The following is a 16,204-nucleotide window of genomic DNA, read 5'->3' as shown; positions in this document are numbered from 1 at the left end:
CTGAATAGTAGAGAGAAATTTATATTTTATTAGAGAAAATTGCACTGCTGACAGGATCATCCTGTTAGTAGCAGTTGAAAAATCTTTACTACTGACAGGATCATCCTGTCAGCAGTGCAATTTTTTTCTACTGCTGACAGGATCATCAGGTCCTGATCGGATGATCCTGCCAATAGCCTTTTATCGAAGCTGTAAGAAATATAAATTTCTCTCTACTATTCTGGTATCAGTAGGCACTTCCTGCCTAGCCTAGAATCCAAACCTAATTTCCTAGGCTATAGCTCCCGAGTCTCCTCTCCGGCAAAGGTTGTGGCTACTGTCAGGATGATCCTCTCAGCAGTAGAAATTTTTGCACAGCAGACAGGATGATCCTGTCAGCAGCGGAAAAATTGGCCCTGCTACTACTTTCTACTGCTGACAAAATCATCCTGTCTGCAGTGCAAAAATTTCTACTGCTGAGAGGATCATCCTGACAGCAGTGCATATTTTTCCACTGCTGACAGGATCATTTTGAAAATCTAAATTTCCTGATAAAAAGCAATTGTTTGCCTTCTATTCCTCCATATGTTAGAAACGTACAACTACAAATGATTCATACTACTTAGATCAAAATCACACGTGTCTGTGAATTCATGGGATTTGTTGAACGTGGCAAAGATTCAGTAATCAATATACCCAGTGGGAGGGGGGTGAGTACTTTTAATTTCTCAAGACTCGGTTTAAGCGACTCAGTTTTCAGCATACAAAGTGAGTCCGAGTTGTGACAACGAACGGCTGTAAGTGTTACTTGCACGTCAAGGCAATAGGTACAAATACGCGTCACTCATGGCTAAGTTCAGCGCAAAATCTAGGGTTGGAGTTATCTGGACATGTTCTCGATGTGACGTTCGATTTCGAACGCGTCATACGTTAACGCAAGTTGAAATTTGGCGGTAAACAGGACATTAGAGACAAACCCCCACTACAATCGCCCTTAATACGTCCCACGCTTCGATTTACGCCCAGATGAACACAGTTAAAATTGTAAAACATTCAGTAAAACAATATCCGTTGGTACAGCCAGTAACATATGCCAACAATTCTTTGAAAAAAAGGAAAATCCTGTCAGCAGTGGAAAAATCTGCACTACTGACAGGATCATCCTGTCAGCGGTAGAAAAAATTGTACTGCTGTCAGGATCATCCTGTCAGTAGTGCAAATTTTTCTAATGCTGACAGGATGATCCTGCCAATAGTCTTAGGCCTCCGCAAATAGCTTCTGTCGGCCTCCGAAATTGCAGCCTCTTATTGCCGCAAAGGGTCAGCATTGTGCTGGCTTGTCGTAAAACTCGTTATGTACTACCACAAAGCGGGCTCGATTTTGTCGTAAATGAGCCCACTGTACACGCTGCGGTATCTTGAAGTTTTGCAAGATGGCGGCGACCGCGGACGTGCTATCCCGGCTCTCACACGTAAGAAACGTCTGCCGGACTGTCCGTACGAAAATTGTATCCAGTTGTTTGAGTAACTATTTTTGGTCCGCTTTTAATCAGGGCAACAATTTTGTTTCCTGAGGTGAAACTTGCTTCGCTAGCCTTTAGCTTTACCAGGCTCTCGCGGATCGCTGGAAAATAGTAGAGATTATGACCAAAATAAGCTCGTTCACGGTTGCTACTTACGCATGTGCAGTGTCAAAGGTGAAGGGTATGCCTAATATATAAAACACCTCACCCAAACTCATCCGAGTCAAATATGCAGTTTGCATGGGGCAAGAACTTTTTATAGCGCTCTGGATACATTGTATATGCAATTATGAATAAAAAATCTTTATCTTTTAAGTATTTGAATAAATAATTACCACTTTTTGTATGTTTCTCTGCTAGTTTCCATGATACCGTAACATGATATACTGTACGTGCTTGTATTTGAGGCTGAAAAACACATTGTGCACACTGATGTTTAGTTGATTGCGATACAATTTAATGCTATAATATAATCTATAATCAAAACAGCATCCACCGTCTTGCCTTATTCTCCTGTCGACGGTCTGTCAAACTACAAAAAAGGTATCAGCGGATCTAAGTAAGTGGGCCCCAACAATGAGAATCCAATATGGCGGGCAGACATTCCTTCTCATTGTGGAACGAGAGGGGTAACATGAAAAAACTAGTTAATACTTCAGATTTGCTGCATTTTAAAAATATTCATAATTGCATACACAATATATCCAGAGCGTCAAATAAAGTACTTGCCCCGTGCATACATACGTTTTAAACTCGGTTGAGTTCGAGATTGGTTCAGGTGAGTTCGGTTGAGTTCGGGTGAGATGTTAAGGCATATCGAAAGGTGAAGGCCCCTGGCTTGATTCATCTTCATTTAGAGTACCCTCTAAAAACCCCTGAAGGGATATCGCTGAGGCTTGTGGTAGCAGAACACGGTTTTCGGCCTATTGCTTTATTATTGGTTTATTTACGCCTATGGGGGTGTCTAAAGTAAAGGACCACAAAGTGAGCGACATCAATGTGGATAAAATCATAGTAGGGTACCCTACAAAATCGCGATAAATGAATCTGTTTAAGTTGAAGGTACGATCTACTACATAACTGAAAAATTAAAAAAAGATATGGTTTTTTAACAATGTCACGGCCACTTTGATATGGGGTCATGCGGGGTCATATGGAACTGCAGCCGACTCACCTCAGCAGGCAGCTGCAAAGGTCACATGCATTTATATGCTGAATGGGAAAACTTCACAATCTCATCATTTGTACGATCTAAAAGTCCACTTATCATACTGCCATACAGTAAAGTTTGTGCCTCGCTGGCATTCATGTGAACGTTTTACATACTGTTCAAGATTTTGGGCGCACTATTTTTTTACCACTACTTGGTGCTACCTTGTAAACAGTTCTCGTCTGCACATTGTCCAGATTTGCATAACAACGGGTTTTGTTTTCGTCTCGGGAGCCTGTACCTTTGACACTGCACATGCATAGTCTCAACCGTGAATGGGCTTGTAAATTGTAGTACAGTACTAGGGGAGTCAGCAAGAGAAGAAGGGAAGGCAGCCATAGGAAGGGGCGTGCACATGTTATGAATTATGATACTGAACAAGATGCATTTTTGTAGATTTTCTGTTCTAATTTTTTTAATGAGCCTCTACATACTCTGTAGTCCAATAGAGTATTTGCATCTACACTAGTCTATCTAAAGTGTGCATGGATAGCACTTTAAAAGCTGTGCTTTAATTTGAACATCAAAGAAGTTAATTTCTAGGTTCCTGTTTACAAATTTACTGTTAATTTTGAATTACATTGGATGTTTTATCAATACAATACAGTAACTTTGTCCTCTTTTATTTGGGGCTGTCCTTTGCAAAAGCTAACATCTGCCTTTTAAAGGTAATGGTGATGGCATCCAGAGAACAAGGCCATATTAAACGGCAGATGATCTCTTATGTTCTACACTGGTCAGTGGAAGTGTACTACTTACTACTCTTCACAAGTCAAGTTGAGGGCCGTAACCATCTTCCGCTGGTGTGTTGGGAGACCGATGACACGCCTCCCACCCCACCAGAGTATGCACCCAGTGTGCCAGGTACGTCAAATTGTTGTTCACCTTGTTTTTTAATTGTTTTACAGTTTTGCTGTAATATTATTTCCATCTAAAAGTTAAAAGTATTTATTTGCACAGGTAATGTTGTCTCAAGCGCTTTATGCCAAGTTAATTTGGGGATAAGTACATTCCGGCAAGACCAAGTAAACAATTTCTGCATGCTTTGTTATATTTCTGTAGGTGTGCAAAGTCACTGGCATTGCAGAGAGGATGAAATTCAAGAGGAAGATGGAGAGACAGAAAGTACATGTAAACAACTGACTTTCAGGTTGGTGCTGCCTTTTTTATGGGATACTTTACACAAAGAAAATATGAATCTACCTTCAAACTTTAATCTTAAATGAATCTACACGGTAATACCTATTTAATTGCTAAGTCTAATTTAATTGCTAAGTACAGGGTAACTATAGAGTATATTAATACATCTACCTAGGTCAAGCAATAAACAACACCTTTTGCAATTTCTCTGTAGGGAAGTGAAAACTGAGGAAGAGACTGCAAGTATCTGCCAAGTGCCAATCAACCAGGCATCATCCACTTTAATGAAAATGAACAACCGATGGGGCTGTAGGTATAAAGGTTACACACTCAGTTATCACATTTTCTTAGAAATTTGAAGAGGACAAGTTGAAAGAGGACATTACACATTGAAAACCTATGTACTGTACATGTATATGAAGGGGACTCTTTCATTCTGGTCAGTTGTACAGAGTGGTCCAAGAACAATTAATGTTGTGCCCTGACAAGCTCACTATTTTCACCTGTGCCTTGTTTATGGCTGTTTTACAAGCTCCTTAGATTGAGTTTTTTGTCTGTTTAACTTTCATGTACAGGGGTAATACAGGGGCCTACTGCAGCAATGTTTGACTAGATTTTTTTTTTCTATCAATTTTCAATCTATGACAAATGATTATTTTTATAGCTTCAACTCTGGATGGCTGACCACCTGTTGAGTTATTGAGAACTGTCGGGAACATATTGTCCAAGATCTTGATAATAGTACTTAGGATATCATGTCACAACCCTACCCTGCATTGTTATGATTGACAGCGGTTGGTTCTAAACTTGGGTTTGCTTTGTACTAGGCATTCTGGCTGGGTTAAAGTTCTAGTGTTCGATTTATCCAGCATACATTACCTACACTACAAGGTCTGTCTTTTCCCTCTATATTCTACTGTTAGTACTACTAGTACCATCTGATTACGCTGTCAAAGGGTTTCCTGTTTACGAATAAGATGTCACTGATATTAAGATGTCATGCCAGCAGAAAAACGTCTCCACAGTACTTTCTGGTTGTACACCACTTTGGACAAACTTTTTTCTGTATGGATATCGCTCCCATACAAAATAGAATAGATTGGAGAGGGGTAATTACTCATAATTGATCTAGTAAATAGAATGCTGGATCCTAGACCTAGACCATGCTAGCATGTATGGACAAGATATTACCGGTATACAGGTCAAAATAATATTTATGGGGTGCAAGACACTAAATGATTAAATTGAATTCCAGTCATGCAACACATAGATGCCACAACACAGTATTTACGTCAACACCATGATAACTTTTATTTGATTTCGAAACGGAACAAGAGCGCAACCTAAAAAGCTTGTTTGACAAAATAAGCTGGCAATATATCTTATATATATATATAAGCTGGCATTTATCTTCCCAACACAAAACTTGATACTTTACAGAGAAAAGCCAACATTAGACCAATGATTACAGTAACTGTTAATTACATGTTGACGATAGCGGTATCAAAATTCACATAGTGATATGCCAAAATCAGGTATGCTGTCAATGGAAAACTATTAAGGTTAGATATAACAACTTTCACAAACTCATGGGTTTTTAAGTTTGTACTAATGTTAAACCTGGTACCTATCAGGTTAAAAACAATATCTCAAGTGCAGGAATCACAGTAAAGATAATGCAATTTCATGTCAATAACTTTGGGTGAATAGTCTTCCACTACTGATGTAGTCTAAAGTGCACACGAAACATTTTGTTTTATCTAGACATAGGCATGCACTAGTTACAATTAATGGGCTGAAGTGTCTGTTGTGTTTGGTACCTTGATGTCCCATTGCGCCCCTGCGATATTTCGATCGTAGCGAAGTCTGGCAGAATGTTTCTTCCATTCTGAATAAGCTGTTGTCCACATTGAGATGCACTCGTGTCCAATCTAGAAGGTATTTTGGTGGGCGTTTTTGCTAAGACTTTCCGTTTTCCTTGTGATACAGGTCCTGACACTATCAACAATCCTCTCTCAGCCTTACACAATGTAGCGGTGACTGTATCATTAGCATTAAATAACAATTTAACCAGTAAGATTGGCGCTTATGCCAGAGTGTACACCTCACTGCAGCAGAGGATCCTGAGGAGTCACTTCGCTTGATTGTTTATCTATTTCATCACGCAGGGCAGATGTGGTTTGCACTGACACAGACTGTGTTTCTCTGCTTTCTTCCATGTCATCGTGGGCGGCTGGTCTGTCCTCTTCTGGTTGACGCTGTGCGTTATCGGCAACTCGTCGTTTCTTTGCTCTAACTAGTACTGTTGCACGTGCAGGTGACTTCAGTTTAGACTTTGCAGTGTTTTTTGCTGGCTTTAGACGAAGCTGGTTAAACGGGACTACTGTGGGCGTGCCAGTGCCATCTTCTGCTTGAGCTCCTTTTTCTACAGACAATCTTTCATTGAATGGGTCTAACCCCAACATTAATGGGGATAGTCCTGCGATTGCAGTTTTATATGCTGGGCTTCTGTTTGGATGGTCTTCTTTGGGAGACTCGGTTGATTTTTCTAATTGTCTTTTCTGAAAGGACTTCCTCGATTCCTCCGTGAAGTCTCTTCTTTGCTCCGATGTCAAGGTTTTCCATCTTCTTGATATTTCTCTCGCGTTTTGAATGCAATTGCCTCGTTTCATGTGCCCCTAAAGAAATAAAATGGAAACTCCGTTGCATGTATTTTCTGAAGAAAGGAACAATTTTGCTTTTAATAGCAAACGTCTGCACCAATGAGATTTAACCATGCATTTCTTATACGTGAAAGGAAGATGTGACTAAATAATTCTGCTACACATATATATATATGTACTGAGGACAGCTATTGTGAATGGAATCACTGACATGATCAAAAATGTGTTTTGAGGCATTATTCTCACAAGTTAGAGCAAGCTGATCTTTATTTAGTAACATAGAAATTGCATCAGATAGCAAAATGTGATCATATCATTATTCATGGGTAACATTTGCTTACAATTATAGCTTTCTAACTTTGCATGCAAGTATGTCCGTCGTCTGAAATAAGTACAGTTTCTCACCTTTAGTTTTTGTGATTCCTTTGAGACGAATCTTGCCCATATTGAAAGCCGTTTGGTACCTTTTCTTTTAGTTTTCATCACTGTTAAGAAGAAAAAGAACAAAGCAAATAATTTAACCGATGTCCTTATTAACAATAAGGGACTGATATTCAAGCTACTGCTATTTGTAATACAGTGTAACATTTTTGGCATGTAAGCATTGTAACATCTACTCTCATAATTCCACCAGGGTACAAAGTAGATAATTCTGCCACCCTGAAAAAATACATGCCCAAACAGATCGTACCCAGCGTTCCAAGCATAATGCAAATTTGTGTATCTTAACTCTGCATTTTACTGGGGGACATTAGGCTGGAGATCGTTTTGGACATGTTTTTTTCTTTCAGGGTGGCAGAATTATTTACCCTGGTGGACATTATGAGAGCAGATGTTATCTGTAACTTATTTTTTTATGAAATGCAAGTAGAGTGCTATTTACCAGCCGTTTTTCTCTCTTCAAGCCTTTTTTTGCCATATGATAAAAGCCATCTTTAGTTATCTATATTCAGTAACTAATATCTAGACATTTAAATATGACAGGAAATACCATTGATTCTAAATCAGACTTTCTGCAAATTAATTGCAGTTACACTATCTCCACGAAGTAAAGAACAATAAATATCCCAAACGACCACATTGTTTCAGAATGAAAGGTTTAGTGTCATGAAGGACAATTTTGTTTCTTCTATCAAAAAAAGTTGACACTGTTCAGGTAGGGGGAAAAGATGTAAACAATCTACCGGTAAAAATTATTTTGAAAAATAAACAATTGTAATGTTACGTTATACACTGTATTTACTGAAGTCTATTTACCTTTTGGCTTCTTGTTTGCTTTCATTTTTCTACGAAGTTGTGTAATGGCACTTCGCCCTTTACTGAAAAAAAGTACAGGTCACGTAAGTCAAGAATGTCAATTAAAAGCAGAAATCTATTCTAGATAGCAGGTGTTTCATTTTAGAGTAGAAGACAGGAAGAACTGAGTTTCAGTCAGGCATTGTGAAAAGACAATATACATGTATACCGTTAACTACACACCTTAGTCATACACATGTACATACAGACATAGATGATGTGTCTAAAACACCACACTTTCCCTAACACACTGAATCATCAAAATTCCAGGGAATAATTTGTGTACCATCCTCAATGTGGCCATTTGTTTGTCCAAACTGGCAGACCACTTTGATTTCATATTGAGAGCAAATATTTTTTACGCATTTTTATTATTATTTATGGGTCATTTTGTGGAAAGGTGCATTATATGATAGTTGTGCCATGCATACAAGGAGGTTTTATATAAAACCTCCTTGATACGTATATATTGCATTACATTGTATATTGGAGGCAGGTCCGTATGGGGGTACATTCTTTGATGAATAGAAAAGGATTGTTGTGTAAAAGACGCTGAGGTAAATTAGTCGTAAAAGTTTATATAACAATCTTAAGTTTTAGAAAATAATACCTGTTTTCAAACATCTACATCCATATGATACCTGGCAAATTCCTTGCTCTGTGGGGCGTCCCATCCAGAGAAGGATAAGCTACACTGCTTAGAAGTTATACTTACCCGAAATACAAGGACTCTGGTAATGTCTCCTCAATGCTTGCCAGGCATGTCGATGGTGCTTTTTGAAGCGATTCCAGATTTAGGAAGTAGTCATGCTTGTCCAAAGTACTTGTCAGTTTGATACAATCTAGCACATATTGGAACGACAGAATCTTCCATTTCCGCTGAAAAGCTTTTATGATGGTATCATTTGGTTGAGGAACTCTTGACGAACGACTTGACAATCTGCTTGCATTTTTACAGCTGTCCATTCCTTTATCAATTTCTTTCTGCGTTGTTAGAACAGTAATGTCAACTGCAACTCCACGAGGTGGTACCTTGTCCATGACTCTGCCCCCATTCTCTCTTACCATAGCACACAAGTCCTGTTTCTTCCCACAGTTTGCTGGAATTCTACCACTTAGGAGAAATGTATGGTTCTCCAGGGGTTTCTTCGATGAAGGTTTTTGGTCAACCTGCTTTCTGTTTTTGATCTTGGTGGTATATATTTGTCGCTGAAGGTATCCTCGACAATGTGCAATTATGCGATTCCAGAACATATGGAGCTTTATGTACCTTTCGAAGTTACGGGATGCCTCTACAGCCACAGGGTTTTCAGAGTGCTTGTGTTGACCAATAAGGTAGCGCAGGTTCCTCCACATCCACTGAAACAACATTAATATGGTGTCTGGTTTGCCTCTTCCACCACCACGGGGTGTGTGGGAATAGTAGAAACACATATGCATATAATGAACATGCTCTGGTCCTTCCGTGGAAAATCGCATCATTGACCTGCATGGTAATTTCTGTACTAAACGTGGAACTACATCTATCATTTTCATCATATAAGGTGTGAGCTCTGCTCCTCCATACAGATGGCAAAACAGTCCATGAAATATGTCAGCATATCTCTGATACTTTTCAATTTCTTCATTAGTGAGGCCAACTTTTAAATCAAAAACATCATTTTCCTGTGCTTGCTTGTCATGATGTGCCTGTTTTGGATTGGAATCATGCCTTAAGAACATATACATCATTCCAATGTTGTAATACAGTGCTGTTTCAATTTCAAGTTCAGTTATTATGGTTGAGTTCATCTGTGTCACTTCTCTGAGCTTTTCAGGTAGGGTATTTGTCTCTGCTTTTTTTGAAGATACTCCTTCCAATATGGGGACAAATGATTCTTCAAAGAATTCTACTGGACAAATGGTGACATAGGCATCCGTTTTGTTAAAGGATATAGGATATTTTAGTGATCCATTTGACTCAAGGTCAATTGAGAAATGCCCTGACTTTACCCCTCTTGAGTTCAGATTTGCTGTTAGGTGAGCCAAACTGGAATTGCGAAGATGGATTCCTTCCTCCCCCTTGAATATACTTGATAATTGAACAGACTTCATAATTCGTAAGGTTATAAGCTTTTCAGCAATTCTAGTAATAGCATGATCTATGTCAAAAACAACTCTTTCAATGGGTATTGAAGGCAACAGTGAAGTTGGATGCACCCGATTAATCACTTTTTCAACACCAGACCTTAGACCAGTGTGCACAGAAACTTCCCCTTTACCGTCCTTACTATCATACATGTAAATGTTGTAGCCATCATTAGTGGTGCCACCAAGACCTTTCTCTGCCAACACAGAATCCAGAAATGGAGAGTCTCCAGTAAGATAGAATTTGTAATCAATGTCTTTTTGCAACTTAGAGATGTTTTTATCCAGATAACCAGGACCACCATGGCCATCACCAATGTTTGTTTCTAAGTTCATTCGGTTGTCTTTTCCATAGAATATTTGAAATGGCCAAAAATGTTTTGTACTGTGATATTTGATGCCTTGTGTCAGCTGTTCATTATCTACATTTTGCATTCCGAACATAACTGTTGCCTTTCTCCCATACGTTCTTGCGTCACCATACAGTTTCCAGTTTTGAGATGTCTTAGGTAACCAGTAGTACAAAAATGATAGGCATTCTAAAAGTCGCTTAGGACATATTTTCCAGCCAGTGGCAGTCCTTTCAGGGCACAAAATGGTCTGAAACTCACTTTTATAAGACTGTTTACATGTGTCTACCTCCTTACGTGGTGCAAAAATGAATGGTATCTTTTCTCGGAGTTTGTTAAAAAGGTCATAGCCTTTGAAATTGTCGGCCAAATATATCAGCTCTTGTGCACTTATGTTGTATTGATAACTATTCTTAAAGAATTTTTTTGATACTGTTTCCAAAGCTGTGTATTCAGTCTTCTGTTTTTCAGTAGTCTTACTAGTATGCTTTTCAGTTGCTATATCTAGAACATATTCAATGTCCTCTAAACATAAAGCGCCTTGCCATTCTTTTTTACCTTTTCCTATATTTGTGGATATGTCATAAGCCATTGCTTTCAGGAAGTCCTCTTTGCACCCCATGTGTACTTTTTCTGCTATGCTTTTGGTCATAATTTGATGTTGCCTAATTCGTTTTTCTAGTGTTGTGCATCGAACGTATTTGCCTTTTTGTTTCTTTTCATACAGGTCTGAAATATAAGATGATGTTCGTTTCAAGGGGGAACCAATAACAGTGTTTACATTTTCAGTCTGGGTTTGTCTGCTTTCAAATTCTTGCATTGCCTCTATATGCTTAGAAGATTTCTTCTTCGTATCTAAAACTTCTGACAGCAGATGTTTTTTCAAAATTGATGCCCACTGTTTTCTTATGCCATTATTCGCTGAGTACTGATGGAACATTGTAGGTGGCAAGGAGAACAAACAGAAGAACCCTTCAAATGACACTGCTTTCACTGATTTTCCATCTTCTGTTTCGATTTTGATAATGTTTTGACTTAGATCTAATCCACAATTGACAATGTGATTGTAGATTCGTTTGTATCCTCTTTTTTTGACATTGATTTCTTTGCTCAATCCCAAAGCTTCTAATGTTTCAGTTAAGTTGAAACATAAATCAGAGTTAGATTTTAACCAATATTGAATGCTTTTTTTTTTCATGCTTTGGAATCCTTGAACTTCCTCATTCAGAAAGCCGGACTTCATGTAGCATGTTTTTGGAAGTTTCTTAGGATCAACAACAATAACACTCTTTTGGGGTTTCCCCTTTTTTTTGTCAGATCTCTTACTGGTTTCCCCATCAGTTTTGCTTTTGTTGTCTTCCACAACTGTAGTGACTTGCTCAAGCATTGATTGCTTCACAATTGGACTTTCAATCCTTTCTTCTGATTTGAAATTATTCTTTCTATCCCTTATATTCTCAGAAATGGCCTCCTTCATGGGGCCTTTTTTAAGATCTAGGGATTTCTTTACTTTCCTTGGGCCTGGCAGTACAACATTTTCTTTTTCATCAAGGTTTTGTTGTCTTTCTTGTCTTCCTTTGTGGTCGTTGACCTTTGATTTGAACTTTCTATCCTTTTCACATGAGACGGTGGCACTTACATCAATTGTTCTTCTGACGACTGAGTGGACACGGGGGGTATCTTCCTTCCTCAGGGCTCCAGACTTTCCTCTCTGTGTGAGCAGGTGGCCATTTTCTTTATCCCTTGTCGTTGTAGATGATTCTCTTCTCATGGGCATGATTTGGCTTGTTGTCTGAGCTAACTTTTTGCCAAATGTGGCCCATGGCCTCCAAACACTGGTAGCTGAGTTTTCCACCGAGGATAGTGGAACTCTTGTTTCATCATTGTCACTTACTTCTGTATCCATATCTGACACAATATTTGCAGCTTCATCATTGTCACTTACTTCTGTATCCATATCTGACACAATATTTGCAGCTTCATCATTGTCACTTACTTCTGTATCCATAACTGACACAATATTTGCAGCTTCATCATTGTCACTTACTTCTGTAATCATATCTGACAGAATATTTGCAGCTCGCTTGTAGACAATCATGTATAGAAGGTTACCCGGTGCTGTTGTCAATACATCTCCTCCTTGATCAAAAATGTTGGCAAGAGTATGTCCCTCTTTAACAGGAGCAGGGCACAAATCATCTAGCTCATACAGCAGACCTCCCCTAGAAACAATGGCAGTAAAGTGGCCAGGTTTGGCACGTATGCCGCCCACAACTTTGTAGGGCTGTTCCCTCAGTGTGATATGCTGTTCAATCCTGATTCCACAAAGATTGTCAAATGTTCCATGTTGTGGGACATAAGGAACTTCCACAAACAAGTATTCAGGAAGCTGAATATCTTTTAACTCACACTTTACACTTTGACCCCCACATGAGGAGCAGTGTCCTACACCTTCTCCCCTGCTAAGAATCATATTAATTGCACTATTCATGCTCTTGTCCGCATCAAACCAGCTTGCTGAGGGTACAAGTGGACAGTATTCTCTGATGTCCTCTTTTGCACAGTTGCATTGGACGCAACGCCGACTGAAAGTCTTTGTTAGTGCAAAATACTTCTTCTCCCAATCTGTACGTGTTATGTGAGAGAAAAGCTCATCTATACAAGCTCTCATTGTTCTACCTGCGAAAGTTGCGACATTTTGAATGGCCCATTCCCATGTAGTTTCGCGAGCTCCTTGTACGTCATGTGGTGTGATGGCTTTGTCTCTTGCTGTGCAGGTGGAAAGAACTTTTGATAGTAGTGGTCCGAGGTTGTTTGTCAACTGACTGAAGTCTGGAAGCTGCTTGTATATGGAGAAGAAGAAAAGTTCAAGGAAGGAATCAATAGCGCATGAATACTGCCCTGGGGTGGATAAGCAGGTGTTCTTCAGACAAATCGGTGTTTTGGGTTGGCCTCCTTCCATCAGACATTTTAGGTTAACTGTGCTGTTTCCAAAAACTGAACAATCTGCAAGCATTGCATTTTCAGGTAGGGTCCATCCGTCATGCACCAGCCTGTACTGAGCATGCTTCGAAGATAAGATGTTTTCTTCATACTTCTTGATGGCCTCCTTTTTCAGATGCTTTACCTTTCTTGTGGGATCATACTGAACATACAACACCCCTCCATTGGGCAATATGCACGAAGTCATCATTCCAGCTACATTATTTTGCTTATGATGGTCCTGTGCCCAGATGAAAGCCAGAAGTACCAGAGCAGTCCTTCCAAGTAGTCCTAGAACTGAAGAAAGTCAGAGACTGTCATTAGAGTTGATGGAAACATTTTGTTTCATAAAATGAGTAGTATATTACTTTAAGCAAGCTAGGAATGCACAAGTCCTAATTTGAATGCTTAGCAAATACATGTAGATGATTAATTTCTATAGAAATAGCAATCTAGAACTCTATATGTATTGGTACCAACATGACACATTCCAAGATTAAGTTTCTGTCATTTCACATTTAACGATTGAGTATCGTGGATTTTCATATTTGGTTACACAAATCATGTCTAACAATGGACTTTTTTCAAATATCATGTACATATCATGAAGTTGACGCCGAGTCAATTGCATGCATTACATACAGTATAACTTCAGACAGATGGCTGAATAAACCTCCTTGGTATTTAAGGATTCTAATTACTGGTCGTATTATTAAAATATCATTGGTAACAATAACATAACATCTTACATCAAAACATGTACATACTAGTATTTGAGTTTGCTAAAACTAGTAAGACAAGAGACGGAGGTAGGGGGTTCTGCAAGATACAAAATGTAGTTTAAATGGAGTTATTAGCAGCCATCTTCCCACCAAAAAGAATTTTAATGTCTAAAGCAATAGGACTACTTAAACTGGTATGTTTTGTTCTATACAATGTTCTCTACTTTTCAATACCTTTAGAGAACCGAAACTGCTCTCTAAAGTTGGTGAGAATTGGCTAACCAGATGTGGGCTATTGAAAAAAATCTGTGAAGGAAAATGTTGATAAATTCATTTAGAAACTAGAGTTCCACGAACACATTATCTTCGCCAAATAATCAAGGCTTATTGTGGAGAGTGAATAATATTTACATGCTTATCACCCTTGCAAACTTGATCATACACCATACCGTTTGAATGTTATGATGGGGGGGGGGGGAGAATGAGTCCAGTCTAGATAGGGATAAAACTCATTTGGTGGTACAGGACTAGTATATGTGTATAGCGTGCTGATATATGTTATAACTGGTCATCAAAAAAATTGAAAGTTATAATCAGATGGTACAGTCAATATATATGAATAGAATAAATCTTTGTTCCATATCATACACATTTTGCAAGACATAGTACATGTTGCTTTTCCATACGGTGCTAGGTAATACCTAGCAGTGTACTCTCTGAGCAGAGGAGTTGGTCCGGCTGGTTATTCACATGTTTTAGTTGTTTTGTTAGGCTTTCTATTTTGTTCCCTTTCCGTTATGTCTCCAGTGTGTTTGACAAAAATGCAGAAACTGAACACTTTAAAAAAAACCGGACTCACACATCTGTTTGACTTGTAGTGAGACTGCCCCATTTGTTTATTTATGTACACCATCTGTTTATTTACACTTCTAGGCAAGGCCTTCTGCTGGCCTGTTTCGGGAACACTCTCACACGCCCCATTATGGAATGTAATGGATTTACAATCATCCCTACTAATTATGCAGATTAGCTCCTGTTTTCTATAATCAGACATCGATTGTGTAAAGCACCATCTGAGCTCTCTACAAACAAAACTTCACGACAATCTCTTCACCCCTTCTCAAGTAATACGTGTCCGAATGTCAAAACAAAAACACCCACTGCAGTTCTAAACAAGCCGCTAGGGGGCCCAAACTTACAGAACTTACTTCTTGTGGCATGAACTATCTACCACACAAATATCATGACCATAGCACTTTCAGAAAATATGCCATAAATTTTGAAGCTCCGCTGCAGTACCTTAGGTACTCGCTAGAAGGCCCATTATCGAACTTGACCTTCCTTTCCGTAAACCATACCCATCCACTAAATATCATACAGATCCATCAACAGCTTCTTGAGTTATGTTGTCCACAAGAATTACACATCTACACAAAGCCCGCTGCAGTACCGACGGAAAATGCCAGGAGAACCATTTTTGAACTTGATCTCTGTTTCCACAACATCTACACACCTGCGAAAAATCATGAAGATCCATCAACGTTTCCATCACTTTTTTCGCCTACATACAAACACACAAAAATTAAAAGTCCGCTGCAGTACTGTTGACAAACCCAAGGTAAACCATTTTTGAACTTGACCTTTCTTTGCACAACCACTACACACCTACCAAAAATCATAAAGATTCATCAAAGGTTTCTTGAGTTATGCTCAAGTACGAAATTGGACACCACAAAATAGGTCATCTGTCATCGAGTGTGTCAGGGGGTTCACCGAATGTAGTATTCTAGCTTTGAAAAGGGTTTGCACATCCCAGTTGATATATTATCACAAGAACATGCTGAACATCATGCCTCCCACCAAGAGACCACTGTGAAAACAAAAGCTTGAGGAAATCCAAGCATATATAGAAAGGCAAAGTTTTTAATGGAACGATAAATAACTTGGGTTACAGCTTGTCTACACTGAACGCTTTACGGGTAGGGGTGCGGTGTCGGAAAAACAACAGTGGCTCCTCAAAAATACATTGTACATCCTACAGAGCTCGAATAACAACCAATCGATCATAGGAGCCCCAGCAAACCGAATTTCTAAACTTCTGGCCTAGACTCTCACTCCACCTATCCAACAATGGCAGAGAAAAGACACTGCAACGGGAGTGTTCTCTGGCCTTTCGATATCGATCTGCTAGGAACTCCTCGAGTTATGTCACC

At 39.0% G+C, this 16,204-nt stretch overlaps 2 protein-coding genes across 4 annotated transcripts in view; one reads left to right on the top strand and one right to left on the bottom strand.

The window, feature by feature from the left end:
- Window positions 1–1,373: 1,373 nt before the first annotated feature.
- The window catches only part of LOC136439156 (uncharacterized), a 45,493-nt gene continuing 30,662 nt past the window's right edge, over window positions 1,374–16,204 (top strand). The window contains exons 1-4 of one of the 3 annotated variants that reach the window (XR_010756496.1): window positions 1,374–1,450; window positions 3,453–3,575; window positions 3,774–3,861; window positions 4,066–4,849. Coding sequence is in view for 2 of the 3 variants with exons in the window: in XM_066434387.1 (XP_066290484.1) it covers window positions 1,412–1,450; window positions 3,380–3,575; window positions 3,774–3,861; window positions 4,066–4,172 (430 nt within the window). In the remaining variant the exon portion in view is untranslated. Of the gene's footprint in view, window positions 1,451–3,379; window positions 3,576–3,773; window positions 3,862–4,065; window positions 4,850–16,204 lie in introns of those variants that run through there. The other 2 variants (XM_066434388.1, XM_066434387.1) reach the window with 2 other exon arrangements.
- LOC136439155 (uncharacterized) lies at window positions 5,156–12,560 on the bottom strand. Its single transcript, XM_066434386.1, has 5 exons — window positions 11,927–12,560; window positions 8,526–9,169; window positions 7,772–7,833; window positions 6,920–6,999; window positions 5,156–6,529 (listed from the first exon to the last, which is right to left on the bottom strand). The coding sequence occupies exons 1-5, from the start codon at window positions 12,383–12,385 to the stop codon at window positions 5,957–5,959; spliced, it is 1,818 nt and encodes a 605-aa protein (XP_066290483.1). The 5' UTR covers window positions 12,386–12,560; the 3' UTR covers window positions 5,156–5,956.

The sequence above is a fragment of the Branchiostoma lanceolatum genome, chromosome 7 (assembly GCF_035083965.1).
Source record: "Branchiostoma lanceolatum isolate klBraLanc5 chromosome 7, klBraLanc5.hap2, whole genome shotgun sequence".
Lineage (NCBI taxonomy): Eukaryota > Metazoa > Chordata > Leptocardii > Amphioxiformes > Branchiostomatidae > Branchiostoma > Branchiostoma lanceolatum.
The sequence above is the reverse complement of the archived record's forward strand: the minus strand, read 5'-3'. Positions and strand labels throughout refer to the sequence as shown.